This window comes from Corapipo altera, unplaced genomic scaffold (genome assembly GCF_003945725.1).
Source record: "Corapipo altera isolate COAL_440 unplaced genomic scaffold, ASM394572v1 317, whole genome shotgun sequence".
Classification (NCBI taxonomy): Eukaryota; Metazoa; Chordata; class Aves; order Passeriformes; family Pipridae; genus Corapipo; species Corapipo altera.
Genome location: NW_020884989.1, coordinates 951791 through 979768, shown reverse-complemented (window position 1 = coordinate 979768; position 27978 = coordinate 951791). Strand labels below are relative to the sequence as shown.

Genomic DNA, 27978 nt, shown 5'->3' with positions numbered 1-27978 from the left:
ATCCCAAAATCACAGATTTGTTAGGGTTGGAAGTGACCTCTGAAGATTACCTAGTCCAACCCCCCTGCCAAGGCAGGGTCATTTAAGGCAGGTTACACAGGAACTCATCCAGGTGGGTTTCAATGTCTCCAGTCAGGGAGACTCCATGCCTTCCCTGGGCAGCCTGTTGAAGTGCTCTGCCACCCTCAGTGTAAAGAAGTTCTTCCTCATGTTAAGATGAAACTTCTTGTGTTTTACTTTATAGCCGTTACTCCTCGTCCTGTTGCTGGGCACCACCGAACACTCTGGCACCATCCTCTTGGCACCTGCCTTTGAGATATTTATATGCATTAATGAGATCCCCTATCAGTCTTCTCTAAACTAAACAGGCCAAGCTCCCGCAGTCTCTCCTCATAACAGAGATGCTCCAGACCCCTCATCATCTTTGTGGCCTCTACTGGACCCTCTCCAGTACGTCTCTTATACTGAGGAGCCCAGACCGGGACACTGTACTCCAGCTGTCGTCTCGCTAGGGCCGAGCAGCGGAGCAGGATCATCCCTCAACCTCCTGCCCAAGCAGATGAGGGATGCTCTGCACCGCCCTGGCCCGAGAGGCCCATCCGTATCCGCTCGCCGCCACTCCGGTGGGGCAGAAGAGAGAGCCCCTCCCGCTTCCCCCCTTCGCTGGGCGGCCCCGAGCGCAGCCCCGCCCGCGGGCGGAGCCGCCGTGACCCGGCACCGCCGGAACCCCGTGGGCGGGCGGCGGCCGCGGCGCTGCCACCGCGCTGCGGGAGGCGGGGAAGGAGCGGCCGCCGCCATGGGAGCGGAGCAGAGCGCCGAGGCCGAGAGCCGCCCGGGCGAGCCCAGCGCCGCAGGTCGGTGCCCGGCGCCCAGCAGGGATGGGGGGGGAAGAGGGAGGGAGACTGAGACAGGGCGCCGTGAACGGGGCTGCCCCCCGGCGAACGGGGCTGCCCCCCGGCGAACGGGGCTGCCCCCCGGCGAACGGGGCTGCCCCCCGGGCAGTGGCGAGGGGCGGCGGCTGTGGATCAGGGAAGAGCTGTTTCCTTGGGAGGCAGCGGCGGGCGCCGGCCCGGCCCTTCCTGTGACGGCGAGGGGGCACCGCCCAGGCCGGGGAAGGCAGAGCCGGAGAGGTGGGAGCACAGTGGGCAACGTGGGTGTGGAGCTGAGGGAGGAGGAGTGAGGAGGGTGTCAGTGGTGCAGGTGTTTCAGAATCAATTGTTACCCGATTTGGAAAGCGAGAAAGGAGCTTAGAGTCTTCCGATGATCTCGGTAATGTGTTTGTACTATAAAAAGCATATCTGTACAATGTTAAATAGAGCAACATTCACATAGGGTTAGATTCTGATGGAATCTGCTTATTAATTTGATTGTTCCCTTTCCCTCCCATATCCTTCCTTTGCATCTCCTTTGCCAGCCAAGCAACGCGCAAAAATGGACGACATTGTGGTGGTAGCCCCAGGAACACAATCCTCACGGAATGTCAGCAATGATCCAGATGTCATAAAACTGCAGGAAATTCCAACTTTTCAGCCCCTTTTGAAAGGTGGGTGATTGTTCTTCCTCTGTTTTTAAAAACCATCTTTTTTTTTTCTTTTCTACCTAATGGAATGTGTGCTTTGTGTATCCTGAGGTTCCTACTGAAGTTCATATTTCTGTCCCTATTTTTCACTATCCCTCTTGTTTTAAACCTTACTTTCTGTTGTTCTGTCCCAACCTTCTAAATGGTGGATGAACTGGTTTAGAGATGTGCTAGTAATCTCTGCAGTGGAGTGTCTTCTGTGAAGACAGAAGAGTTCCAAGCATACCAACTTGCCCTGTACCACTGGTTGATGGGATATGCTGTATTACATTCTGATATATAATGGATCACAGTCTCCAGTTTTGCTCTAGTTTCTTAAAATCAATTGTGTGTTACTCTCTGAGAGTCATAACTACCTGTGTATGCATTCAGTTGCTTGAAATCAAGATATCTTATGGGAGTTTCCAACATAGAGCAGATTTTGCTCTTGTTTTTTTTGGGTGGGATACATGGACTGGGGCTTTTCTTTGTTTCTTTTCCTCACGCTGTTTTTTTCGTACATCCCCTGCACTCATTATGTGTTCTTTCTATTCTGTTCAAAGGGAAGTGAAGATTTCAATCAAAACTGTCAAGCTTACAGTTTAAAAAAAACTGTTTGTGCATTTTGTGGCCTGGCTTCTAGCTATGTATTTTTGAGGAGTCTGCACAGTATCATTAGTATCTGAAAGTCCCTTAGGAAGGGAGATGTCTGGAGCAGCCTGTTTGGTAAAAGCAGCCTCCTCTTGGGTTCCTCTCCCTGGTACAGTGTGGGTTGGCAAATCTGTGTGGATGTACTGTGTAGTGGACACTCAGTGAGCCTGTGTTTTTTTTGGAAATGCAAGGCCTGCTGTGTGTGCATACATGGACATCAGCACTTGCTCATGCCTTGCAGGTCTGCTATGACAGAGAGGATGGAGCTGGGATGTTTAGTCCTCCCTACTGCTGGAAGAAATGATGTGGTGTTGTACAGCTGAGGGTTTAGGTCACTGATTCATGCATGGCTGCCGGGAAGTTATTGAAGCCACTTTGCCCTAAAGGCATCACTAGAGGTAACGTAGCATCACAACATCACTTTTTGGCCAGAAACTCGTTACCTTTTTTTGTTTGTTTATGTCTGCTACATGAGGACCCTGGAACATGACTAGAAATTGTGGACATTATGATAGCCTATCAGGCAAAGCAATTGGCATTTTGTTGGGTACTGATAGATAAGGTCTAGAAGTCTGCAGCACTGACTGCTGTTTTCAGCAGAAGAGGCAGAGAGGTAGGGAGAGCATTAAACAAAGCAGAGCATGCTTTGGCTGTAAAGCAAATACTTTGTCCTGCTTTGTATGTAAGGATCATGCCAGCGACAGCTTGAAATGTAAATGCTGGAACCCAAATCCACAAAGGAAATGAGAAAGTTTTTTGTTAGGAAAGACCAAATTTCGAAGATGCTACAGTATCTGGCACAGAGGTGGTTGTGTATGTGTAAGAGTGCGATGACAAAGGATTTCAGTTCTACCCAGCCTCAAACTGGTGAGCAAACCTGGGTTGCACAAGTCCTGTGGAAGGAAGTCCTGGGAAGTGGGACTAATGACCACTTCCAGGGCCAGTGTTCTTGTATGTGTGTTTGGGTCACAAGGATACAGGACTTAGGGTGGGAAGTGAGGAAGAAGAGAGAGCAGCAGCCATGTGGCTGAGATGGAAAAGTTGGAGGGCACTGCCCTAGATGACCAGGCCAGGTCCTTCAACTCCTAAACATGCATGTGTTGTCTTGGTGACTGTGTTGCTTTCTCTGGTCTTACTTTGGACCTGAAGCTGTGGATGTATGACAGAAATCTTCCTTTCTGTTCCTGTAACTTGGCCTGCTATTTCCCTAGAGTCTCCTGAGACGTGATGGTATCTGGTGACTGCTCAGGAGTTTTGCATGCTGAATCGCTTTTGTGAGTAGCTTTTTCAGCCTCAAGTACTTGTTATTACTTGGACAACCAGACTGTGATACTTGTGTTCAGTACAAAAAGCAGTGTGTGCCTGTTGAGTGAGTTGACTCTTGAGGGACTACAGATCTGCCACAGGCCCAGTTGAGAACCTGTTCTGTTTTGGACTGGTCTCTTATCTGTATTCTTCCATGAAAGATTATTTGTCTGGAAAGGCTGAAGAAGTTTCAAGATTTTAGGAGCTAATTCTAAAAACTTGTGCCTTGTGATCTGCCAGCTTGGGGAGCTGAAGAGGTGACCTTAGATTCCCTGTGGGCTTCATTATTCTATTTAGTTTCTCTTTGCGTAAGCAATGCCAAGCAGTTTTATTTTGCTTATAAGTCTCAAAAGGGGCCTAATAATTAAATAAATGGACTGGAAAAGCACATGGTCATGTAAAACACTGCATATTCCTGAGAGGCAAAAACACTTGTTCCTACTAGCTGTCTGAGTTGAGCTTGTGATCAGTGAAGCTGAAAATCTTTAGCATTGTGCACTCTTCACTTGGAAGAATATGCCAGTGTCATATCCATTACATCTTTCATACTAGATTTTCCTCAACTTCTACAGGAAAAAATTGTACCTTAGAATTACAGCTATGAGCCCTTGTGAAAAGTCCCTCTCTAGCTTTCTTGTAGGCTCCCTTCAGGTACTGGAAGGCTGCTATAGGGTTGCTCAAAGCAACTTGACCATGAAGACCCCTCATGATGAGGCATCCACAACTTCTTTGGGCTACCTGTTCCAGTGTCTTGCTACCCTCATCATAATAAAATTTTCTTCCTTATGTCCATTCTAAACCCGCCCTCTTTCAGTCTAAAACCATTTTCCCTTGCCCTTTCATTACAGGCCCTGGTAAAAAGGCTCTCTGTCTTTCTTAACAAGCATTATTTGTTCTATGGAAACTTTCTTGGGAAAGAAACTTTTTCCTACTTATTTTCCTAGAATTCTGCATTGACAGGTATTCAGCATGAAGAAGCAAAAGAAACAGGGGTTACTGTCTCACTGCAAAGTCACTGTGCGAGCAGCAGAAGCTTCTTTACACTGTTGTGCCTCCTCTCATCCTCCCAGAATTTTGCAATTATTTTGCTTTCCAATCTTGTTTCATGGTTCCTCAGGTCAACCTGGTGGTATTGCGACCATTAGGTTGGATATTAGGAAGAAATTCTTTACAGATAATCAGGCATTGGAATGGGCTGCCCAGGGAAGTGGTGGATTCTCTGTCCCTGGAGGTTTTTAAGATGAGACTGGATGTGGCATCAGTGCCATGGTCTGGTAACCACGGTGGTAGTGGATCAAGGGTTGGACTTGATGATCTTGGAGGTCTCCTTCCAACCCGTCTGATTCTATGATCCTGACTGGTTGACAAAAGCTGCCAGATAGGCAGTGAGTTTCAGCTTCTGCTAACAGGGCAGGGAGGACTGTGACTTTCCTCTAGGTGGGTCTTGTACATTAAAATTAACCTGTAATTAAAACAACACCTGTAGTAACTGGAAAAAACTTTTTGTCACCAGTCCCCTGTAAATATTGACTACGTTTTTGTGCTGCCATTTTACTTGTCCTGTCTTCCTTGTTTGAAGGAAGCAGTTACCAACATCCCTTCGAAGCACAAGTGATACTGAGTACTGAGCATAAGTGGTACATACCGTGAGTTCTGAATATGGACATGCAGTTATTTGAAGTTAAGTCAGGAGCCTTGTTTTGTGTTCTGAGTTATCTATGGAGGAAATCTCAATACTAAAAAAATAATTTTAATGCTAGACATTTAATTGTTGAAGCTGTTGCTACTGCCTGCTTGGCCTGCTGCACAAGAATGTGATGATAATTTCCTTTTTGTTTTGTTTTCTCCGATGGTCTTTGTATTGTTGCGTACAAATTTCCATGAGAGCAGGGATTGTTTCTGTGTAAGCAATGTGCTGATATGCAGCTGAATACTGTGGCTTATGAATAGTTCAGCTATGTCATGTGCAAATTGCATTTGTCATCACATGCAGCAAGCATGTCATAGGAACTCCTGATCCCTCCAGCACTGAGAGGAAAAAAGCAGAGTTTGCTGAGACTTACCTGCATTCCCAAGCATATCACATAGGTGAGAGGCATCTTCTCTGCAGACCTGCAGCAAGTTACTTGTGCACTCCATTCCTCTGTCAAACATACATGGTCTTCATGTTGTAGCCTTAGGAGGAGCATTGTGTGCAGCTCATTAGCATCTTCTAGCCCAAAATAACCGGATTCTTGTCCTACGAATAATACCACTGTTTTTCTAAGAATGGCAAAGCAGAGGAAGAGGTTGCTCAGTAAGGTTGTGGCATTTCTGTTCTTGATGCTTTTAAGGGCACGTTAAGCAAAGATCTATAGTCATGAATTGGAAGTAAGTGAATACATTATGGCTAACACAGTGAGATCTTTACTAACTATGCTGCCTGTTATGCATATTTATGTTACTTTGTTATTTATCAAGAAAGGTGTTTCACAAAGAACAAAATGAGACCTGTACTCTGAAAAGTCTAGAATACAGTTTACCTGGAAATAGTATAAATAAGGAAGCCCAAGTTCTGTGGCAGAAAGAGTCTTGAAAGGTAGGTCCAGCATAAGGAGTGCCATTTTGATCTCAGGGAAAATTTGACGATGTTATTTTCATTATAGCTGGTGTATGACTTCAGCAGAGAAGCATAGGGAGATGATGAGAAATCTGTGAGAGAGAACAGTGGTGAAAGCTGTGGTGGTGTACTGATGCTGCGGGGATCTTGTGTTGTCCTCCAATGACATGAAACATAAGCTTGTGTTAGGCAGCTTGAAAGGATTGTTTTTACCTTTCAACTTTTTATGATGTCATTTTTCAGGAAGGAAAACTACTTTTCTAAAAAATGTATTTTTCTTTCTGGCATAGCGTGTAGAGGAAGGATGGATGTTTAGAGTTTTTTGCATTTAAGACAAGATTTTGTCAGATCTCACTTCTCAGGATTTTCTGCTGACTTTCATCCTCTTTTTTCTCCTGTTCATCACTTTATGCTCCTAGTCCCATTTACCGTGTAGGGAATTTAGCTAATAGCACCTGTTAGTGAACTTTATTCCTATAATTCTCTACACATTGCGATACTTCAATACTTTTATAGTTCTGTCCCTGTGCCTTACTGGGAGGATCTGCTTATTGCAACACTTGACAGTACTGCTGAGGGTATAGCCTCAACCAGAATTTGCAACATCCAAGTTTGTTGGATGGATCCCATGCTTTGGTCTTATAACAAGGTCTCTGAAAATGTGCATGTTGTGTGGGAAGAAATACCAAGAATAATGTGAGTGCAGCTGCCTGGTGGGTTTGGAGTTTGTTTGTTAATGGGGTTGGTTTTTTAATTGTTTTTGTTTGTTTGGTGGTTGTTGTTGTTGTTTGTTTGGGGTTTTTTTTGTTTTTTTTAGGCTGGTGGGCTAATATTCTGTATTGTAGAGAACTATCTCTTCATTTTGAATTCATGACTTGAAACTAGCTCCTGAAATCGGAACCTAGAAGCTGCTTTTGAGGAAAGGAGCTTTCCTTTCAAAAGATAGCTGAGAGAGTGGATGATGATGATGTCCTCTTTCCATGTATTCCTCAGTTCTTCGTTGACTGTTTGGAGACCTGAACTTACTCAGTTTTATATGTGAGAGGATTTGAGTCTGTGGTTAGGTGTTATCCAAACAATATGCTCAACACCAGTTGGGAGACTATCAGGGTCTGTGGATACTGACTTGTCTACCTTTCCCCCTGTCCTTTTGAAATCTGTTCTACACCACTTGGTATAATTTGTGTATTGGCAGATAACCAGAATGAGCTACTTGCCTAGGCGGTTAGCCTGCCATCCTCTTTCCTGCTCGAGGACCCTTGAACTCCAGTTTCTGCTGAACCTAAACAGCTGTGACTCCTCTGGACCTCCTCAGGCACGTATTGTTCCTCCCCACCATCTTGCTGCATGTGAATAAGCTTTGGTGGTCATCACAAGTCACCTGCAGATTCTCCTTTCTTTACTTTCACAGAGCTTCTGTGGCAGAGCTCTTCAGTTGGCAGTTCAGCTCTCAAGGTGCAACTACCCTTTGGATACATTAGAAGATGTGCTGAGGAAAAATACTGCGTGCTAAGGAGTTAACCGTGTCCTGGCTTATCAGTTTGCCACATGCTTTTTAATGAGGAGTACCTACATGTTGGCCAATGTACCTTGAAATCATTATTAACTGGTTAAGGTGAAATGAAAATAGTTACTTGTAATATCCAAAATATACAGTGTAATTACAAATGTTTACAGAACATGTTATCTCTTTATGTCAGGAGGAGATTGGAAATCAGATGCATCTGGTTGATAAGGTAGAGAAGCTAGTGTGTTCTACTGGAGTGCAGCTGATGAATCCTTCTAGACAAGAATAAGCATGTGATGAGGAAGCACATAGAGAACTTTTTTTTTTCCAAATTTTTGCTTTCTCAGAGGAATTCAGGCATCAAAATTGGAATAGATTTTTTTCTTTTCTGTCTTTCCTTTGCATTTGTGTACTTTTATTCAGCATTACTGTCTTGCTTATAAGTTAAGACTTGATAGAATCTTTGACTGAAGGGCCAGTGAAATTTCTCTTCCCACCTTCCATTTAGTGTGTCTGTGGGCATCTTTTTATAATGTATATCCATCTGTTGAACCTGATGTTTTATATCAATGAAAGTTGCATGTAAGGAAACATTTCTGTTAGAAATGTGTGTAGAAGCTACCTATATACCCTACATATGGCAGGGTGGGTCTGCCATTAGGAATTAGTGAAACTGTCAATACAAACTGTGAGAGAAAAAAGTCTAAAAAGCTTCTGAGCTATTCACTGCATCCAAAACCAAAAACCCCACAAAAGAGCCAGCCTGAAAGTATTTTGGCCTGAAGTCCTATTCTAGAGCCCTGTTTAGTTGACATAGCTTCTTCCAGGTGCCTTCCCAGCAAAGGTCAGTGAGCTCTATGCTTCCCAGTGGGCATGTGACTGACTGACAGAAAGGATCGACCAAGTGCACTGCACTGCTTAAACCTCACTCATCCTCAGTACTGACCTGTAGTTGTGTCCAATGGCAGGCCATTTCTTTTAATTTTTTTTTTGTTCTCCCGCACTGAAAGACTGAATATGCAACAACATGCTTATTTACCAACAGTTCTTGTTTTACTACATTGTACCTACCAATATATGCCTTTACTTTGAATACTGTTCACTTAAGGTATGTTTACATATGTCTATATGTGTGAATAGACTGTAAGTACATGCTATGTACAGTGTGTATGTATGGTGTATACTATGTATAGTACATTTACTATACCACTGTATGTATAGCATATATAATATATTTTCTGTATATACAAACTGTACATGTGTAGCTTATTTCTTGTGATTCTGCTTGACCCCCTGTTAATATTCTTTCTCTTGCCTGGTGGCTGTTTTTGGAATGCTTGTGTTTTGCTGCTAGACCAGTAGCAGTGTTGCCATGCGTTACTTTTGAAAAATGAATGTTTCTGGTTGATCTTAGGCTTTATAGGAATTGATAAGTTTATCCAAGTCCAGAAATTATTTGGTGTTAAGCCAGTCAGTTTACTGAGAAATAATATGGTTAACCAACAGGCACAAGGTGAATTATCACACCCTAGGTACTGACTTTTTTTTCCTATAGGTGTTGACTCTGTCAAGTGACTATGGGAGAGATAAAGGATGAGTAGATACTTCTGTATCTACTGCTGGTCTGCGGTTAACTGCACTTTCTATAACATCACATAATTCAAAAGCTACTCTTGCCTTTATTTCCCTGCCCAAGCACTATCAGCAGGATAAAGAGCAGATTCCAGAAACTCATATTTATAGATAATACCCCTCTTTTCTAATTAGAGCTTGACTTACTAAATTTATATAAAGATAAAAAGGTTATTAATATATAAGTGAAAAAATTAAGTCTGCTCCATTCCTAAGCCTTGTTATCAAAGCAATGTGGTGGGAGCTCAGCTTTAACCATGCTCCCTGTGGATAGTTGTGTAAGATGAGATCAACAACTGACCAATAAAGCACAGGTCAGCAAGCTCATTGTTAAGAAACCTTGAAGTTTAGAATCAAATTTGATCTGCCTCTATTCCTTTCTTAGGGCATCTTAGCAGAAGGGAAAAGAGGAATTTTGTGGTTCATTTAGCTTGAACAGTGAGGTCTGACATACTGAATACTTCTGTTTTACATGTGGGGCTGGTCATGGTATGCTTGGCTTGTGCACAGCCTTGCATGCATAAACTGGAAGATGTGCAATTGCAGATTGCACATTGAATACTGAGATGCAGATGATCTCTGGGACATACTTATTTTCAGTTTGTAATAGTAACAAAATTATGAGTAGTAACGTTAGTAGGAAGTAGAATTGGTACCTGATATCACTCTGTCAGTGTGCTGTACGATTCAGTTTGGAAGCCTACATCATCCTGAGGTAGTGTTAGTCAAGGGGAAGGTGTAGGAGGAATTGTACGTGCTGTAAAGCAATAATTTGTGTCAGTAAGGGATGTTCAGGGTGAAATTGTGGCTTTGCTGAAGTTGAAGGCAAAGCTTTTGTCAGTTCCAGCTGAAGGAAGATTTTGGACCCCAAATAGCGTGCATTTCTGTACAGTTTAAGTTTCTATGGTAGACTGCTAAGGTTGATGTTTGATGTTTAACAGTAATGGGCAGGTTCTGGAGACTGTGTAGAAAGTTTCTCAATAAGATATTTAGAATTGACACTCCCTTGCACCCTTAACTGGATTCACAAGGGCCTTGGTTGTTCAGAAGATGGGAACATCCGTGAGGGTTTTGTGCTCACCTGTCTGTTTATACACTCTGTATTAACCTCAAGCTAGGAAGCATTTGTGGCTCACAAGAAAGGACTGGAGATCAGGATTCACACTACTTCCTTCACTCTAGCTCTCCCCCTTCTCTTTTATACACCTTGCTCTTGATTCCTTGGCTGTGCATACTGAGCTAAGGGACTCCAGGCAGCCTTTGGCAGGAGCTACTGAGATGCTACTCAGCCTGTGGTCATCCTTGGCCTGCTCTGTAGCAGGACTTTTTAGCACCTGGGGAGGTGTTCTTCTTTTAAGAAGTTCTGAATATTGCACTGCAGTGATGGGAACACCTTTTGTGTGTGAGCTCATTCTCTTGGATGCTTGTGGAGTTTTTGGTTTGAGGTTTTCTTATGTGCATGTGTGATTGGTTGAGTTACCTGGGTGCTATTATCTGTGTTACACGTCTACTTCTCCCATGTTTCAAAATGTTTACTGTTATTGTGGGGTATAATTTCAGAGAAGACATATGATATGCCCAGGCTGGTCCTTGATGTGTTCATTAAATGCAAAATGTCATGCAGTGCAGTATTAAGAGATCCACTTTGAGTATATTTCTTCATGTGGTAAAGAGCTGAAGGGCAAAAGCAAGTGCACTTGCTATTTGTAAGAGGATGTTTTTCATGAGGTTAAGAGCAAACATTAAAATTATTAGGCTGCTGTTTGAATTCACTCGTGTGTTTTGTTTTTGGTTTTTTTAATATGCTGATGCATGTAGAAATTATACTCTTGAAATGGTAGGTGGGTCTGTTCTAATGCAGTGAAAACTGAGACTTTATGATCACATGCTGCAGTCCTCTTGTTGCTAGCTAGGATATCTCTTGGAAGTCACTCATGTAACTTAGACAGAAATATTGCAGTGTCAAGCACAGTTCCGTGTTGCAGTAAAAGACCCAAGAAGCTCAGGCACTAAAACTAGATTCTTTCCACCGTGTTACATCAGCGTGGCAGTGATGTATTTGCACCCAAGAAAAAGGTGTAACAGGAGGTGGGATACTGGGGACAGGGGCATAGGCTGCTAGTGAATAACTCTGCTGTGCAAGAGAAACTTATGCATTTCATTCCTCAGGAGCAATGGGGTGCACCAGCAATCCTTGAAGTCGGTGTTCCAATGTCCTTTCTCTGTTTTTTTAATTTGCTGTTCTTTACCCACATAGTTAATAATATGACTATTGAGACTTGGAAAGCCTGCAGTCTAGGGAAGTGCCGCAGGGTGTCACTGGAATACATAAGAAGTACTAGATGTGTGGCTGCAAAAGCACACTGGGAACTGCTTTCTCTTCAAGCTCCTTTCATGAACATTTGTATTCTTTTTGCACTTGTACCAGGTGACCAAGGTTTTTGATGGCCTTGCTGGAAAGCTGGGTTTGGTATCAGGAGGGCCTGTGGGCTGAGCCACACAGTGCTTAACTGAGAGGCAGCTGCAGGCTGAAACTCTGCTGTATTGGTGAGGAGGAGGTGGTGCAGTGATCTTCAGCTGAGAGCCCTTCAGATGTTCAGCTGACTGTGGAGGAGGATGGGCAGAAGGTTGGTCAGGGTTTTATCAGTTCTCATTCTTCATAATAGGGGTTTTGGAGGATTTCTTTCAGCTAAACAAAGCCTGAACCTAAAGAGAAAGATTGATTTTTCCTTTTAATCCTAAAGGTTTCATCTGAGTAAACAGAACTGTTATCTGTAATATGAAGTAGAAGAGGTACTGAAAATGGATCAAATTCTTAAGTAATGCATGCTACTTTACCTTCTGTGAGATTAAATCTTATTTTTTCTGTGATGTGAAAGTAGCAAAATGCAGGTGATTGGAATGGAAGTACACATTTGCATTTATACATTTGCAGAAACCGGACAACTTAAGAGTAGAATACTTAGTCTTATACTTAGTTTTTGTTGTCTCACATTCAGGGACATTGTCACCAGTTTTAGAATGAACTGAAATTTGGAGTCAGTTTGGGCAGTGACTGAGTTGCTTTTTTTTGCAGCAGTTTGAAATTCTCCACTGTTGTACATTTCCTTAGTTATTCATCTGATTTATTATGTCCTGTGGTAGAGAAGGCAGTAAGAATTTGTAGATTAATCACTTGGGAAGGTAAGTGATTTCTTTTGTCTAATGATCTCTGATACATTAACTGATGATTGAGCTGCAGTGGTGTTTTAGACTTTCACTTCTTTATTTTAAATGCCAAATGCCTGTTATTAGTATCTAAGTCCAATTACTTTTGTTATGAATGTTAGCATATGTATTTGGATGAAGGATGTGAAGGCTCAGCCTAGCTTTTAATGCCAGGCAATGGGACAAACGTAGTAAGAGCAGAATTATTTTTCATGCCATAGCTCTTACCTATGCAAAGAAAATTGTGGTGGTGTGTCTACCTTTGTACCACCTCAGCTTGCAGAAGAAAGCATCTAAATAGATTAGAGTTTTGATTGCATCAACTATTTAAAATGTGAATTAAAATAAAGCAGTTTTCCTGTGAAACAAGAGGAGTGAGTTAGATACTGAAGTGCTGTACTGGAGTAGGCTTGATGTGAAAAAGATACAGTAAAATGATTGAGTGGGTTGGCTAAAAATGGGTTGTGCTCATGTGTGCTGTCATGGTCAATGTGCAACAGAGAAGGATAGTGCATACAGGACAAAAGAAAATAAGAAATTGTTAAATATTGACAAACTCAGTAGGTGTCCTAGTTACAGGGGCTGGGACCAGTTTATCACTATGTGGGTATGAGCAAACTCTGTATTCTATACCCTCTGTGTCCTTTCTAATGGATCATTTGCAGCAGCTGCCCAGGGCACACCAGACACCTCAGGCTACAAACTGAGTATTAAAGAACCCTGAGAGGCAGGAGTGTGTTTCTTTGTCTTCACACCCATGACTCAGCTGTGATAACTCCCCTCCAGGGAGGCATTAACACTTTCACACCCAGCCTAAGGGGTCATCTCTGCTAATGGGCCACAATGGACTGGCATAATAGGCAGATGCAACAACCTAGACCATCAAAGAGTTAAATCACCCTTTTTGAAACTTCCCACCCTGGGGGAGGTACTGGGCATTCCCACCTGAACCTGAGCACATATAATCCTGGGGTTTTGGGACTTCTGATACCACTCGTTGGATCCAGAGGAGGACCAGAACTTCAACAGGACTGTGACTGCCAGTTTTGACCAGACTGCGATGGTTACTTCAACAGAACTGCCACCATCATTCAGACCAACAAGTTTTCCTTTCCTTTTGCTTTACACACCCAAGGGGGCCATGTGGTGCTCAGCACAGGGGCTAATGAACACTGTTCTGTTCTTGTCCCAGGGTGCTGGGTTATACATCTGTCTTTATGGGTTAAACCCAGTTTTCTCTGTATCGTTGTATTTATGTAATCTTTTTAGTAAGTTGTAACTCTGACTTGTAATCTCTCTTGAGCTCTGTTTACTTTTAAACCAGCACAGTAGAGTTTTGGAAAAATATGAGAAACCGAGGATGTTTGTTTTCCAACCTCTAGTCAATTAATATTCTACCAGTGGTCATGGGTGACTTACCTGTACTATCTGTTCCTTGTAAGTGAAATTTTAAAATGAAAGAAAAATAGGGTGATAACCAACAAATTACCTGGGAAATAAAAAAGGGGAAAATGCTTCTGACAGGCAAGGAACTTGGCTCGTCATGGAATCCAGCAGGCACTTTGGTTGGTGTGGGGAGAAATCCCGTGAGTTGTGGACTGAGGTCACATTGGGGCCAGCTGAGATCAGCATTGCCAGTTGTGGATCCACAACCTCATGCAGTTGATTAACACTGGAGCATCCAGGCTTACAGCTGCAGTTGCTACATCATTCTCCATAAATCCATCATAGAGATTTCCATCTGGAAACAGCTGGCACCGCACTGCTTCAGAGTAGCTGTCCTCGTTAGGTTCTTCAAGACTAAGGCAAGCACACTTCCGAATTAGGTTCTGGACTTGTTGCAGAGAAGATAACATGCTCAGAATTTATTGAGGCACTCTGGTTTCCCATTAAGTGTCCCGTTTGGATTCACCCTACACTTTGCTGAACTTACCCTCTCGGAAGTGTGGGGCGGGGTGGGAGGGCGGTGATGGAGTGGTGGTAGGAGCAGAGGTCCAGCTGTCTCGGCTGGACTGATGGACTTGCACCTCTGTGGCTTCTCTAAAAATATTTTGTGTTCTACTCTTTGATTCCCTGTTTGGTTTAGTGATTTTTCTTAAAGCAGGGGTGAGCAGAACAGTTTAAGCTAAAGACTTGAGGCTTTTTTTTTCCTAAAAACAATAGAATTAAACTTTTCTTTAGAAAGCAGCCATCCAGAAGGAATGGAAAAGATAAAAAGTGCTGAGACTGTTCATAAACTTTTTGTTTAGAAACTGTTTTGATACCAACTTGCTTGTCAACTTGATTTTCCCCCTCTCTTATCTTAACTGAAGGGGCTTAGCAAGAAAAAAAAAATCTGTACTACTAGTAATTTTTGACCCTACTCAAGTTTTTCAGAAGACTGATAAAGTTCTATACTCTGCTAAAGTGCCCCTTTATTATCCAAATTGCTAGGCTTATTTTCCTTGCTAATCAAAATAAGGTACAGTGAAATCAAGATAAGAGTGTATTATTGTATTGTTCAAGCTCTGAATATCCCTAAATGAAATCAAATAAATCTTACTATGCAGTTGAAAAACACAGAAACCTCTCTCTCCTCTGTCATTTCCTCAGCTTCTAGTCTGTACTACCATACCTTAAATGTAACTTGCACTGTGTGTGGGTTCCTGCCTCTTTGCCTGAAGTCTCTGTGCATGTAAGACCCTAGGGAAAAAATTCCAACATCTCTTTTCAAACCTATGAGAGAGCAGAATTAATGTGACCTCTTACTGTGGCCCACCACACCGATTACTTCCCCTTTGAAATATTTCCTTCACAAAATAGAGCCCCAAATGCACCCTTGCGTGAAATAGAAAGAATTTGAGTTGATGGCATTCGGTTAGGAAAGGTAAAAGGAGATTTTCTAGTATGTGAATTCTCAGAGGTAGAGGCATTGCTCAGGCATGAAATGATTGAGTGGGGCTAGACTAACAGATAATGTGCTAAATTAAACGTGTCACAGTGCACTTAATGCTTTTGTTGTGTAAGACTAGATATTGGATTGCTTCTTGAAATTAAAGACAAGTTGTATATTTTATTATTATTATTCATTTTATGGTAGGTATAGATGGAGCCAATGCCTCAGCAGGGTCAGGGCAGGGAGGGGAAACTGAGTTTAGCCCAGTATTTACCAGTGCCCAAAAGGATGTTGTTCAGTCTCTACATTCAGCTTAATATGTCAGGCTACAAACCAGGTAGCCACCAGATGGCTTATTATAGCAAAAATGAGAATGATTTCACTTCTCATTCAAATGTGTGGTAAAAAGTCTTCAAACCTCAATGTAATAGTCTTTCTGTGAGCATGTGTAATGCTTAGATAACTTTCCCCCCTAAATTTTAATGAAATGGATAAGTTCCTCCTAAACATTTGACAAACTGGCATTTTCCGTGAGCAAATTTGTTGGTGTGCTTTGACTGTTCTCACTCAGCAATATTTACTTTTCATGTCCCCCTCTCCAAGTTTGCTTTGCCCTCCTCATTAATAAGGCAGTTTCTGGAGAATGTCTGTGACAGGAGCAGCTCTTCAGATGTGCTGGGACTGTTCCCTGCGAAGACACCAAGGAGCAGACAGGTTGATATGGTGTTTGGACCCTGGCTGGATGCCAGGTGCCCAACAAAGCCACTCTTATCATGCCCCTCCTCAGCTAGACAGTGGAGAGAAAATATTACAACAGGTTCATGGGTTGAGATAAGGGGAAAGAGAGATCATTCACCGGTTACAGTCAAGGGCAAAACCAGGCTCAAGTTGGAGAAATTAATTAAATTTATTACTAATCAAAATCAGACCAAGATCATGAGAAGTAAAACAAATCTTAGAAAAATCCCTTCCCTCTCCCTCCTCCCTTCTTCCTAGGCTCCACCTCCTCCCCACCAGCGTCACGGGGACACAGGAATGGGGATTATGGTCAGTTCATCACACGTTCCTCCTACTGTTCAGGGAAAGGAGTTCTTCCCCTGCTCCAGGATGGGTCCCTTCCATGGGGTGCAGTCCCTCAGGAACAGGCTGCTCCAGCCTGGATTCCCCACAGGGTTGTAAGTCCTGCCAACAAGCCTGTTCCAGCATGGGCTCCTCTCTCCATGGGGCCAAAGGTCCCTGCCAGGAGCCTGTTCCAGCTCATGTTTCCCACAGGGTCACAGCCTCCTTCGGGCATCCATCTGCTCTGGCATGGGGTCCCCCCTGGGCTGCAGGTGGACTTCTGCACTCCTGTGGACTTCCATGGGCTGAAGGGGCACAGCAGCCTCACCATGGGCTGTAAGGAAATCTCTGTTCCAGTGCCTGGAGCACCTCCTGCCCCTCCTTCCTCACTGCCCTTGGTGTCTGCAGGGCTGTTTCTCTTACATATTTCTCACTCTTGTCTTCTCTGACCACATTTACTTCTGCCCAATTACTTTTTTTCCTTCTTAAATATGTTATCACATTTATCACTACCACCATCCCTGATGGGCTTGGCCTTGGCCAACAGCAGGTCCTGGAGCCAGCTGGCACTGGCTCTGTTGGACATAGGGAAGCTTCCAGCGGCTTCTCACAGAATCACCCCTATAACCCTCTCTGCCTACCAGAACCTTGCCACACAAACCTGGTACAACTGAGGAGCAGATGGCTTGGGGAGCAAACAGTCCCTCTCCTGAGCTACAGTTAATGGTGTGCCTCATGCCATGCTGCGGTGGAATGAGCACAACCGAAAAAGGAAGAGTAAGACGGGGTGAGATGTAGTGGGCAAAGGGACTGGACCTCCTTTTTGTGCACGGGCAAAGAATCTGTGCCAAAGTTCTAGCTTGTAATGTGCCTTAATATACGGATGTTGTCTGTTCCCCCTGTACATTTCCACTCCCTCTGCATAATGGTAAAATAAGATAAAATCTCCAATCACAAACTCACTGCACCATTGACACTATTGTCTGTTTAAAACTGTGTCAGTAAAATTTAAAGAAGGGATGAGAGTTCTGCTGGTGAGATCTTAAGTACTGTTTCATTAAATGTTGGTATTTTGCTCAGAGCTATTTCTATCCCACTTTGCATTCTCAGCTGTGAGATATTTTCTCTGTAAATTAAGCCAGGATGTACTCACTTGCATGGAGCTGTGTGCAAATGCCTTTTTTCCCCTTAAGTCTCAGTTATCAAAGTTCAGAGTCTGTTGTACCTTCTAACTAATTTTGTTCATTTAACACACTAAACTTGTTCCAGCCAAAATGTTGGTAATGAAATACAGTGATAAAATTTTCTTTCAAGCTTAAAATTTCTTGTATTTTTTCCATGGGAAATGTAGTAAATGACCTTAAAATAGTGTCTTATCTCACGTTGATACTAAACTTCAACTCTTGTTTATCAATTTTTTTTTCTTACAAAAGGAAGGAACATTCTTTCAATCCATAAGGATTAGACAGCTGAAAGATTCCTATGTTCATGTGTGTACTTTTTCCTTTCTGTTTTTTTCTTCACAGTGATATTTTAGGTCTTGCCTAACCTGAAGAGCCTTATCCTTAAAATACTTTGCTTCAGGATGCATAGTGGTGGAAGAGCAGCTGCTTTCTGTGGAGCTTCCTGTAGTTCCAGGGACAGTCAAAGTTAGGGTTGCTGCACCTGGAGGAGCCAGCTTGTCTTCTTGGCTGCTCCCTCACGGGTCATGGTGTAGGTATTGCTCTTGTAAAACAGGTCAGAGAATGGTGGTGTGCTGTTCTAGAAGTGCTACTTTACACTGCCCTAAAAACCTCAACTTTGCGATATTTTGGGTCAAGACAGATGATTTCTTATCAGATTAGGTACCTTGCTGAGTTTTGGTAGGTTAGGTTTATTTTTTGGCTTTGGTTTCACCAGTGAGCCTTTGAAATGAGACCTGGGATTTCTGACTATAATAGAAACACAAAAAAGTTAAGTAGCTGGTTTTGGTTTTCATATATATTTAGCATTAAGCAGAAATGGATCATAAAGACTTCTGTACACTAGAAAGCAATAAGACAAGTGACAGTGACAATGTTTTATTTTTGCCTTATTTTTCTTTAACTATGTGCCCCATGAGGCAAAAGACAGACCTCATCTGAGGTGTCATTCAGGAGTTTGGCGTGATACTAAATATGCTTGCCCTCAGATTTGTTCTTGTTCTGTGGTTAACGATGCTGTCTAAAGGTGATGCTATAGCTAATAGATTTTTTTTATATGAAGTGGGTTATGCTTAACTCCTGTACCCCTACTTTGGGATAATAACCATAGGTTTGTGTTAGAAAGTTGTTCTGTATTGAGAAACGTGTTCCTCAAGTGAAATAACTTACAGGCTTTTGACATATCTGTTTATTTTTTTTTTATTTTGGGATCGACATCCCAAGGGGATCCCAAGCATCTCAGGGCTGTTTGTGTATGTGTGTAAATGTGTATATACACACACTTTTATGTATGCACATGTATGTGGGATAAAACACTGCAGGATGCAGAGAAGCAGGTAATCTTCCGTGCACTAGAGCAAATGGGCCAAGACTGCACAGCTTATCTAGCTCTGGCTATTTAGATATTAGTAGAAGTAAACCTTGTTGCTAGCTAGACATGTACCTTCCTTAAAGAGATTTAAAAAAGACTTTTGTGTACAAACTTACTTTAAAAGTAAATGCTAATATTTGCAAGAGAAATCAGTGATACTGGGATCCTGTGGGTTTTGGGTGCTTGGTTTTAATAATGTGTTTAAACACTCCTAAAATAAAGGCCCCTTTCCACAGGCTGCAACCTTTTGTGGTATCCTAGTAGTGAAAGGATTTCTGGTGTCTTGGGTTGCAGCTTGGTGTGAGCTGTAGGAGCAGATGTGAAGCTTGAAGTGCTTTATGCTGCTGGTCACCAAACTGGTAGCATGACTGGTAGGACAGGGATGCCCTGGGGGCTACTGTGCAGTAGCCTAGCTGACCTTACCTTGCACTCCTGTTAGAGTAGGTCCTGCACTGTTCTCTCCATTCTTCCTTCCTTCCTCCTACTGCTCCTGACCTGGTAGACCTGCAGTGAACTGAAGCAATGGGAGTGGATGGGTTGGATTGGTTCATGGAGGGGTCAGATGAGTACCACTGAGGATGGGACCACCTAGTCAGGAGGATGGGGGCAGAGTGAGGAAAGAGGATGGTTCTTTTAGGTGGTTGTGGACTGTTGAACTGGCTCAGCTGGTGGTTTTTACCGACAGGTAAAAATAAATAGGTGACTGTACATTGAAATACATAAAGGTGACTCCGGTAATGTGCTTTGCTGTCTCTGCTTCTGGGAATAGCAAAGTAAATAAAAAAAAAAAGCTTTACTTTTAAGAACATCTTAAACCACTGCAGTCTTTTTCAGTGACTATCTGTCCCTTCTCAGTGAATGTTGAAAACATAGTCACAAAGTTGAATTTTCACTGTCTCCTGTTTCAAATGCAAATAAAGAGTCATTGCATAGTTGTTTTCTGATGTCCTTGAAAGGAAGCTATTTCTGCAAAGTGAATACAATCTCGCTGTTTTCTGAGCAGATATCCAGTGTGTGGCTGAATCAATTCCTGTGTGGAGAGGATACCTGGAATATAGTTCAGAAATGTTCTAGATTCATAATTTCTTAATAGAGGGATCAGACTGGTGCATTAGTTTTGCTTTTTGTCCACATCTGGCAAACAAGCCCTCATGGAGGATATGGAAAAGTAAAGTAACAAAACACACTGCTTTCTTTTTCTTTTTTTTTTTAATCTTTTTTCTTCTAAAATGAACATTTGATTCCTATCAAAATGACATTTGTTGCCGTGCAGTTGTATAGCCCTATATTAAAGTGAGGCTATCACTGAAGAACTGCACATTTAAAGGGTATTTGCTCTGAAAGCAAATTTCTCTAGCCATTTCTCTTGGCTTTGGCTCTACCTGTAGGATGAGTGCTGTGGGGATAGTTGTTCACTTCTTATGTGCAGGTTGTACTTAGGGTTCGTATAGTTCATTTGCCTGTGCTGATGAATGGGAGAACATTAAAATGATGCTGTACTTAACCAGAAAACTCTGCATGGAGAGGCTGATGAAGAGAAGTTGATATCCTCTTCAAGGCAAAGTGAGACACTTTGGTTCCTCAGGGTCAGGTTGTGCAATGTTGTTTGAGGTGATGTAATAGCTCCCTCCTGTCCAAAGGAGGAGAATACACCCACCCGCATTCCTCCTCTGCATGTCTCTTCATCCTCACTGAGCCTGACATTTATCTGACCCTATGTGAGGCTGATTTGTCTTGCTAACATGGCAGAAAACTCTTTTTGTGCCAGCTTAATTTTCTACCATTAATAAGTTGATTTGGTTTACTGGTCTTTCAGACAAGTTCCAGAGTAGGTACAAGAGTGGAGCTGGATGCAAGGCCACCCCTTTCTGACAGAACCATTAGGAGGGAGCTGATGGAACTTCATGCCAAGACTTTGCTCCTATGGTACTTAAGTGAGTGGTGCTGCTTGATGACCCAGTCCCTTCCCACCTTTCTTTGTGCTGGCACAAGCACTTGTTTGGGTGATGTGCTGAAACACGTTGACACCTGAACTGCCGTGAAAGGATGGTCTCCAGGTGTGATAAAACAGCTGTTTTTCTGTTGGTGAGAATCAGGTTTCACAGAGGACTTCAGCTTCCTGATGGCATTAACCTGGCAGGCGTGTACTGGCATCACATGACATGTGTGTGTCCCCAGATGCTGATCAGAATTCCAGGGTGCATCTCTCCCTTTAGATGAAGTCATGGCTCCTATATCTGATTGCAGCATTTGCTGAGTAAAATAGGTCTAGTAGATTGTACTTCTGCCGTTTGTATTGTCAGCCACATGTATTTTGTCCATTTCAGCTGAACTGTTTGATTTTTATCTGTTTCAGCAAACTACAGTAAGAAATTTGGACCCAACAATAGGTCTCTAGTGGAATAAAATTAGATTTTTTTGGCCATGACTGCAATTGTTCTGGATATCAAAGACTCTTACTGATTCTTTTTTGTTTTTAAAAACAAATAGCCTGTTCATTCTTTGCTATTTTGTTCTATTTCTCCCCCTCTTAAGTGCTTGCACAATTTGACATTGAAATCAATAATTCTTCATTGATAATGGCTCTTAGGCTATGACATGAGGATTTTCTGGAACTATAAATTCATAGTGCTGATAGAAGACTGTATGATTTCACTCTGGAAACTGGCTAGTACAGTTGGACTCCCTGATGTAAAGGAGATGATACGACACTTGTGTGTTATATGTGCCTGACACGATTGCTGTGTTTTCTGTTTTGTTTTCTAGGGACTGATGTGTTACAAGAGCACATCTTTAAATCAGGTGTGCTGTGATGAAACCAGAGCATCTCCTTCCTATTAACTGTTTGAATATTTTGTTCTTCTGATGCAGCTGTCCTGTTTTCTGCCTTTGCATTATTTATTTTTGCCTAGTAGAGTGATTAAGTGCTTCTTGAAAATATTGCTGCAGGGATTAGTCTACCGTAGTCTTTTCCCTTCTTGCCTTTCCACAGTTTCTGGCAGTTTAATATGTGGGTTTTGGAGGCCTGGTGCAGACCTGCATTGAGGCAGTGCTCTGCTCTGAAGCAGATGTATTCAGAAGCATTATCAGGAACATTCCTCGTTTTCACATGGGTGGAGTGGGCTCAGTGCTCAAGTGAGAAGGACTGTGGCAGGCAGCTCCAGAAGTGAGGAATTGCAATTAGATGCTGGAACCGTCAACCACAGGATGCTGACGGAGCCAAGAATTTAACATGGTTCAAAAAGGAGTTGGATGTTTGCTTAGGGGTTAGGAATAGAGGGAGTTGTCAGAATAAATGATTACCAAACATTTTGGAGGGAGTCTCAAACCTTATGTTTTTGAGTCTCTGCTGGTTTCTAGGTATTAGACTGGGATACCCGGCTTCTGCTCATTTTCAGGCTCTTAATATTTCAGGGGAGATGCAGGACTAGTCAGTCCTCTAGTAACAATCCACTTTGGGATTCTGTGCTCAGAAAACTATGTCTGAGGCTTCTGGGGAACTGGGAAAATTAAATTTATAAGTTTGACTTGCAGTGTGGTTGCAACTTCTTGGCTTCATACATTTTAGGGGAGGACTGCTTGTGGTAAGGGAACATACATACGCCCTCAGCAGTAGTGCTATTCCTGTGAACACCCAAACTGCCTTGGTAAGGAGTAAATTTAGATGTTAAGGGCTGACTTTTAGGCAATGCAAGGGAGTGTCAGGGAGCCTCAAACCAAACCAGTGGGCAGAATCATTCTCAGCTAATAAAGCTATTAAGTGTATCCCTGAGCTCAGGCTGTGCACTTCATCCAGACCTAAGCCTGTATCTTTTGCAAGAGACTATATTGGGCTTTGTAGCTGATCCTACTTGTTCAGTGTTGACTTGTACCTCTTCACAAAGCTTTTTATTTTTAAACATGTGCATTGTATGCACCTTAAGCACTGCAGTGGCCTTTGGGGAGTGGCATGAGCACAGCAGTTTTCATCTCCTGATGTTCCAGCTAGCTCACCAAGTTCAGTTTGAGTTTAAAGATGGTTGAAGGCAGTCTTGTTTTCCCTACTCCCTTGTATTATCCCTGCCTCTCATGCAGCCAGACAGGGAGCTGAGCCAACTGAAAACTTAACCCTATTCTCTCTAAAATAACACTATTTTTTTTCAATTTCAGTTCCCTGAACTAGCTTTCCACCTATCTGTAAAAGCAACAGTGACAGTGTAAAGGAGAGGTCAGTTGTATATGGGGATATAGGACGGCAAGTTTGACTTAAACTGGCTTACACTATATGCTGAAATACAGCGTTTCTTCCTGCAATCCTAAAATTCAAAGCAGAAACAAGTGGGGGTTTTATCCCCTTATTTTGGGTGTTTGAGCTTAGGCTCCCTTAAACTGTCTTCATCTGCAAAGAGGTTATTTATTTATTTTGCTTCCAGTTTTAAGGAAAAAGAGATGAAAGAAAAAGGATAAAACCAGAAAGATAAAAGAAAATCCTATGGGTTAATTCTAGTGCCTTTGGATAAAAATGAAAATTAGAGAATTTTCATCCTTTTCTTATGCTTGGTTGAAAGACCTGTTGCAAACAAGGGCAGTGATATTGTCAAGGACCTCTCATTAATGTTTTCTTTAGCAGGATAATAATGTAATAACATCCTTTCTTGATAGTTAAATGGTAGGATTTTACACTATGCTTCTAACAGTGTAAAAAAATTTTCCTGAGGAAACAACAGTAGGATGGGAAGAAAATTCCAGTATTTCAGGGTATGCAGCACCATGGATGAATGAGTGAAGCCTTACAGCATATGGTCTGATGATTGTGGAGAAGTTGGCATTTGGTTGTAGGGAAAGTTTCCATTATTTTAATAATTTCAGTGACATGAGTCAAGACAATGTTACCTTCAGTTGAAGTCTCATTAATGCAAGGAAACTTTCTTTACACTGTGATTTTTCTGCTGCAGCCATAGTTGAGAGGTGATCAGTTTCTCCAGAGCAAAGGTTTTCTGCCCTGTGGTTCTCTGTGTTTTCAACCTGTCTAGGTGTCTGGCAGTGGTTGCGTGAAGGTTAATGTGTGGGATGCAAACTGCTTGCTATCTTCCAGGGTTTCTACTGAGATCACCACTCTCACTAATGGGACTCTTGCAGTGAAACCTGGAGGATGCACCCTGCTGCATGCCTAACTCCTCAACTCCTGTTCCACCTGGTTAAACCAGGACAGATTGGTTAAAGCACACAGGGAAATTATGGGGCTATTGCAAAATGTTCAAGGAATTTTTTTCTTCTTTTTAAATTGTATTGAGACATGGCAGTATTCTGGTCTCCGAAGCAATGGAGTCTGCAAAACATGTTTTATGGTATTAGTCTGGTGGAGAAGAGTGAGCATTCTTAAAGACTGAATGTAGGTAAGTTGGAGATAAATAGCTATGAATTTTGGTGTGCTCTGAGAGAGTAGAGGTTGGGTTAAATGAGGCAAAAGGAGGGTTTTCAGTTGTAGAGCTTGGAATGTTTTTGGTAAAGAGGACCAGACCAGGGCTTCATGCCCTTCGCTTGGAGGAGAGGAGGGTAAAAATGCTTCTCTTAGAAAGACAAACTCTGTTGAAGACAGTGGGTGTAAGTGGTGGAAGTTGCATAAGTGGGGGAGTTAGTAGCTAGTTTCTGTGTGACCTGTGTACTACAATTTTGGATGATAGTCATTCATGGCTTTGAAGAACTTACTTGGGCATCATAGAAACTGTAAGTTGAAACACCTGTGCTTAACTTAGTTCTCTCTAAGGAAAGACTTTATGTGGATTGAAGTGTTCTGGTTGAATGACAGCTGTCTTAATCAGCTTCAAGCACGGAAGACTTGTATTCTAATCACAAAAATTGTGACTTAAAAATTTTGCTTTTTAGACAAAAATCAAAAGGCAAATGAAGAAGTAAGGGAAGAATGGATGTTTTGAAGCTTTCTGCAGCAGCATGTCTGGAAATATAGGAGGCAGTCCTATAACTTTGCTAATGCTGCAAGAAAAAATACATGTCATGAAATCTGCAGTGCAATTATGGAAGTAGCATCCAGTCTAAACATGTGGGATGGGTGCGTGCATCTGTTCACACATACAGCAGTAATTATGATAGGCTAAAATTCATGGCCTGACCACAGTGAGCTTGCTTCATTTTTCGGTAACTCAGAAAGGAATTTGGCCCAGTGAATGAATTTGAAATGCTCTCAGTTGGCCTTAGTGATCCAGAAGCATTCCTTCTTGTTATAAGAAACATGTGCATTCTATGGTCGCAGGCGGTGATGGCCATACACCAGAATGCAAATAGTGTACTCCTTGCTGCTGCTGCCTCTTCTCTAACTCAGGCTGCACTTGACCAATTTGCATTAACTAAGTGGGATAAAAGGGGCATAATGCAAACACTGAGTTAGAGCTGGGTGTAAGTCAGAAGTCCTGTTCTGGTAGTGAGTCTTTGTAGCTCTTTCTCAAAAGGATACGTTACCCCACTGCAGAGGGGTAATGTGCCGAGAAGTTTTATAATGTTCTTTAAGAGTAGTAGAGATTACATAAGCACTGCTTGCAAGTCATCAGTGCCCTTAAACCCCCCTTACTTTTGTTAGGGGTCTGAGCTTAATTCTGAGCCTATTGCTCAGAATTGCTGAAGGTGACAGGTGCCTCCAGAGACAGCCTAGTCCAGCTTCCCTGTTCAAAGCAGGTCAGCAAGAGTGGGTCAACCAAGACCCTGCCTGGCTGTGTTTTGAGTATCTCCAAGTATGGAGACTCTGCATCCTCTTTGGGTAACCTGTTCACTGTTTGATCACCTTCATAGGAAAACTAAAACAAAATAAAAACAACCTTATGTTTATGTGTTTCACTTTGTGTCCATTTCCTCTTATCCTTTCACTCCATACCTGAGAGGAAGAGCCTGGCTCCATCTTCTTTCCTGCCTCCCTATGGGTGTTTATCATAGGTGGGATTCCTCTCCATGCCTTCTCTTCCTGAGGATAAACAGTTCCAGCTCTCTCAGCCTTTCCTTGTGTGACAGATTTGTAGTTCCTTAATCATCTCTGTGGTCCTTCACTGGATTTGTTGCCAGCATGTCCATGTCTGTCATGTACAGGGAGGCCCAGCACTCCACACAGTACTGCAGAGGTGACTCCTCCAGTGCTGAGCAGAACGGAAGGATCAGGTGACCTCCCTCAGTCTGCTGGCAACTCTTCTGGTGCAGCCTGGGATCTCTTGGCTGTCTCTGCTGCAGAGGCATGCTGTTGGCTCTTGTTCAACTTGCTGTCTATCAGGGCCTGCAAATCCTTCTCTGCAAGGCTGCTTTCTCCCTCAGCATGAGCTGGTGCGTGGGGTGATTGTTACCCACGTGCAGAGCTCTGCATTTCTTGTTGCTGAACTTAATGAGATTCCCATTAGCACATTTCTTCAGCAGATCAAGGTGCCTCTAAATGGCAGCACAACCCTCTGGTATAATCAGCTGATTTCTGTTATCTGAAAGTTTGCTGCTCTGTCCCATCATCTAGGTCATTAATAAACATATTGGCCCCATTATCATACTCTGGAATCACACCATTAGTAACTGGTGCTCCAGCTGGACTTCATTCCACTTATCATAATCCTTTGAGCCTAGCATCTCAGCCAGTTTTCGATCCACTGCACTTTTCTACTCATCCAGCCCATTTAGAGATTGTATGAAGTTAAAATCTGTATCAGTAAGTAAGGACCCTTTGAACCATTGCTAATTAAAAGATCCAGATAAATATTGCTGGAAAGAGGACATTAAAAAGAAATAGTAATGGAGAAGCAGATAGAGAAGGCTGCAAAAGAACAGGGAGAGGAAAGGAGGTGGATAAGTACAGTTTCGGGTGGATGTTCTGCTAATTAGCTGTGGCTTAGATTTTCCTTTGTGTATAAAAGACTTTGGAAATGTGGACTGATTTTTGGAGTAGAGCAAGTCAAAATGTTAGGAAGGAAAAATTCACAATCTTGTTTGGAGATCTCAGAAAGCTGCACAGAAAACCTATGCCATGCCATGACTCAGCTTCAGAAGGACGACTGATTGAAATCAATGTACTGGATTCAAACCCTTCTTGTCCCCATAGGAGAACAACTTCCCTTTGATTATTGTTGATTTATATAAACTTTTCTCTCTTGAGTATGGGAAATGATCCAATACTTAATTATTAGGCATTGTGAACCTCAGGGTTATGCATCTTATGCGGTTTCAATGGATACTAATTGGTTTTGTTGAAAGCAAAGCTTCTGATGTCTTGTTATTAGGGTTTCTTTGACGCTAATTAAACCTCTGAGACATCACTGCTATATGTTTTTCTCTTTCTGTTGTGAAAAAAGATGTTTATTTTTTTCACAGGCATATGAATTCCTGTATTGCAACTGTCACCTCCCTTATTGCATGAGGGGTGTATCTGGTACTGTACATCTGTATTGCATGAGGTATGGGAGGACAGCTCTGGCAAATTCTGCAGTCAGTCTGCCTCTCGAAACAAATCAACCAGAGTGGTGTTGGTTGGCCAAATGCTGCTATAGATAGGTGGTTAATTATAGTCCAGGTCATTTGGGAATTTTTGTTCCTGTTAGTAGTTCTGTGACCAAACATCCTATTTCTGGATACTGGAAATATTCACATACTTCAAATACCATAAATAAGGATACGCGAGAAAAAAAACTCAAACCTGAAATGAGCACAGGTGTGTCTGTCGCCCAGGTTTCCTATGGAGCTGCATTCCTGCGTTTCAGCCAATGATTGTTTCACCTTTAGGACAGTGAAACAACCACTGACGAGGTAGCATCAAATGGATGTGGTTGTATCCATTCAAAAACATTCTCACCTTTTCCACCCAAGCTCTGTCTGGCCACTGAGTTAAGACATATTTCAGCGCAAATGCTTGTAATTAATTTGGTGCTAAAAATGTTCTTTTTGTTCTGAAAAATCAGTCTATTTTGAAATTGTATTTTAAGACTGGCATGTGTTGTTTCTGTTTGTGTAGGGTTTTTATATATGCTTCCCTGGAATGATATTACATGTTTGGTTATAGATTTTTGTAGGGTTTT

General features: G+C 42.4%; 1 protein-coding gene across 7 annotated transcripts in view; it reads left to right on the top strand.

Moving 5' to 3' along the window:
• Window positions 1-485: 485 nt before the first annotated feature.
• Window positions 486-27978, top strand: part of BORCS5 (BLOC-1 related complex subunit 5) — a 75866-nt gene continuing 48373 nt past the window's right edge. For 3 of the 7 annotated variants that reach the window (XR_003531424.1, XR_003531423.1, XM_027666264.1), the window contains exons 1-2: window positions 496-854; window positions 1415-1543. Coding sequence is in view for 5 of the 7 variants with exons in the window: in XM_027666264.1 (XP_027522065.1) it covers window positions 560-854; window positions 1415-1543 (424 nt within the window). In the remaining 2 variants the exon portion in view is untranslated. Of the gene's footprint in view, window positions 855-1414; window positions 1544-27978 lie in introns of all 7 variants that reach the window. The other 4 variants (XM_027666266.1, XM_027666268.1, XM_027666269.1 and 1 more) reach the window with 3 other exon arrangements.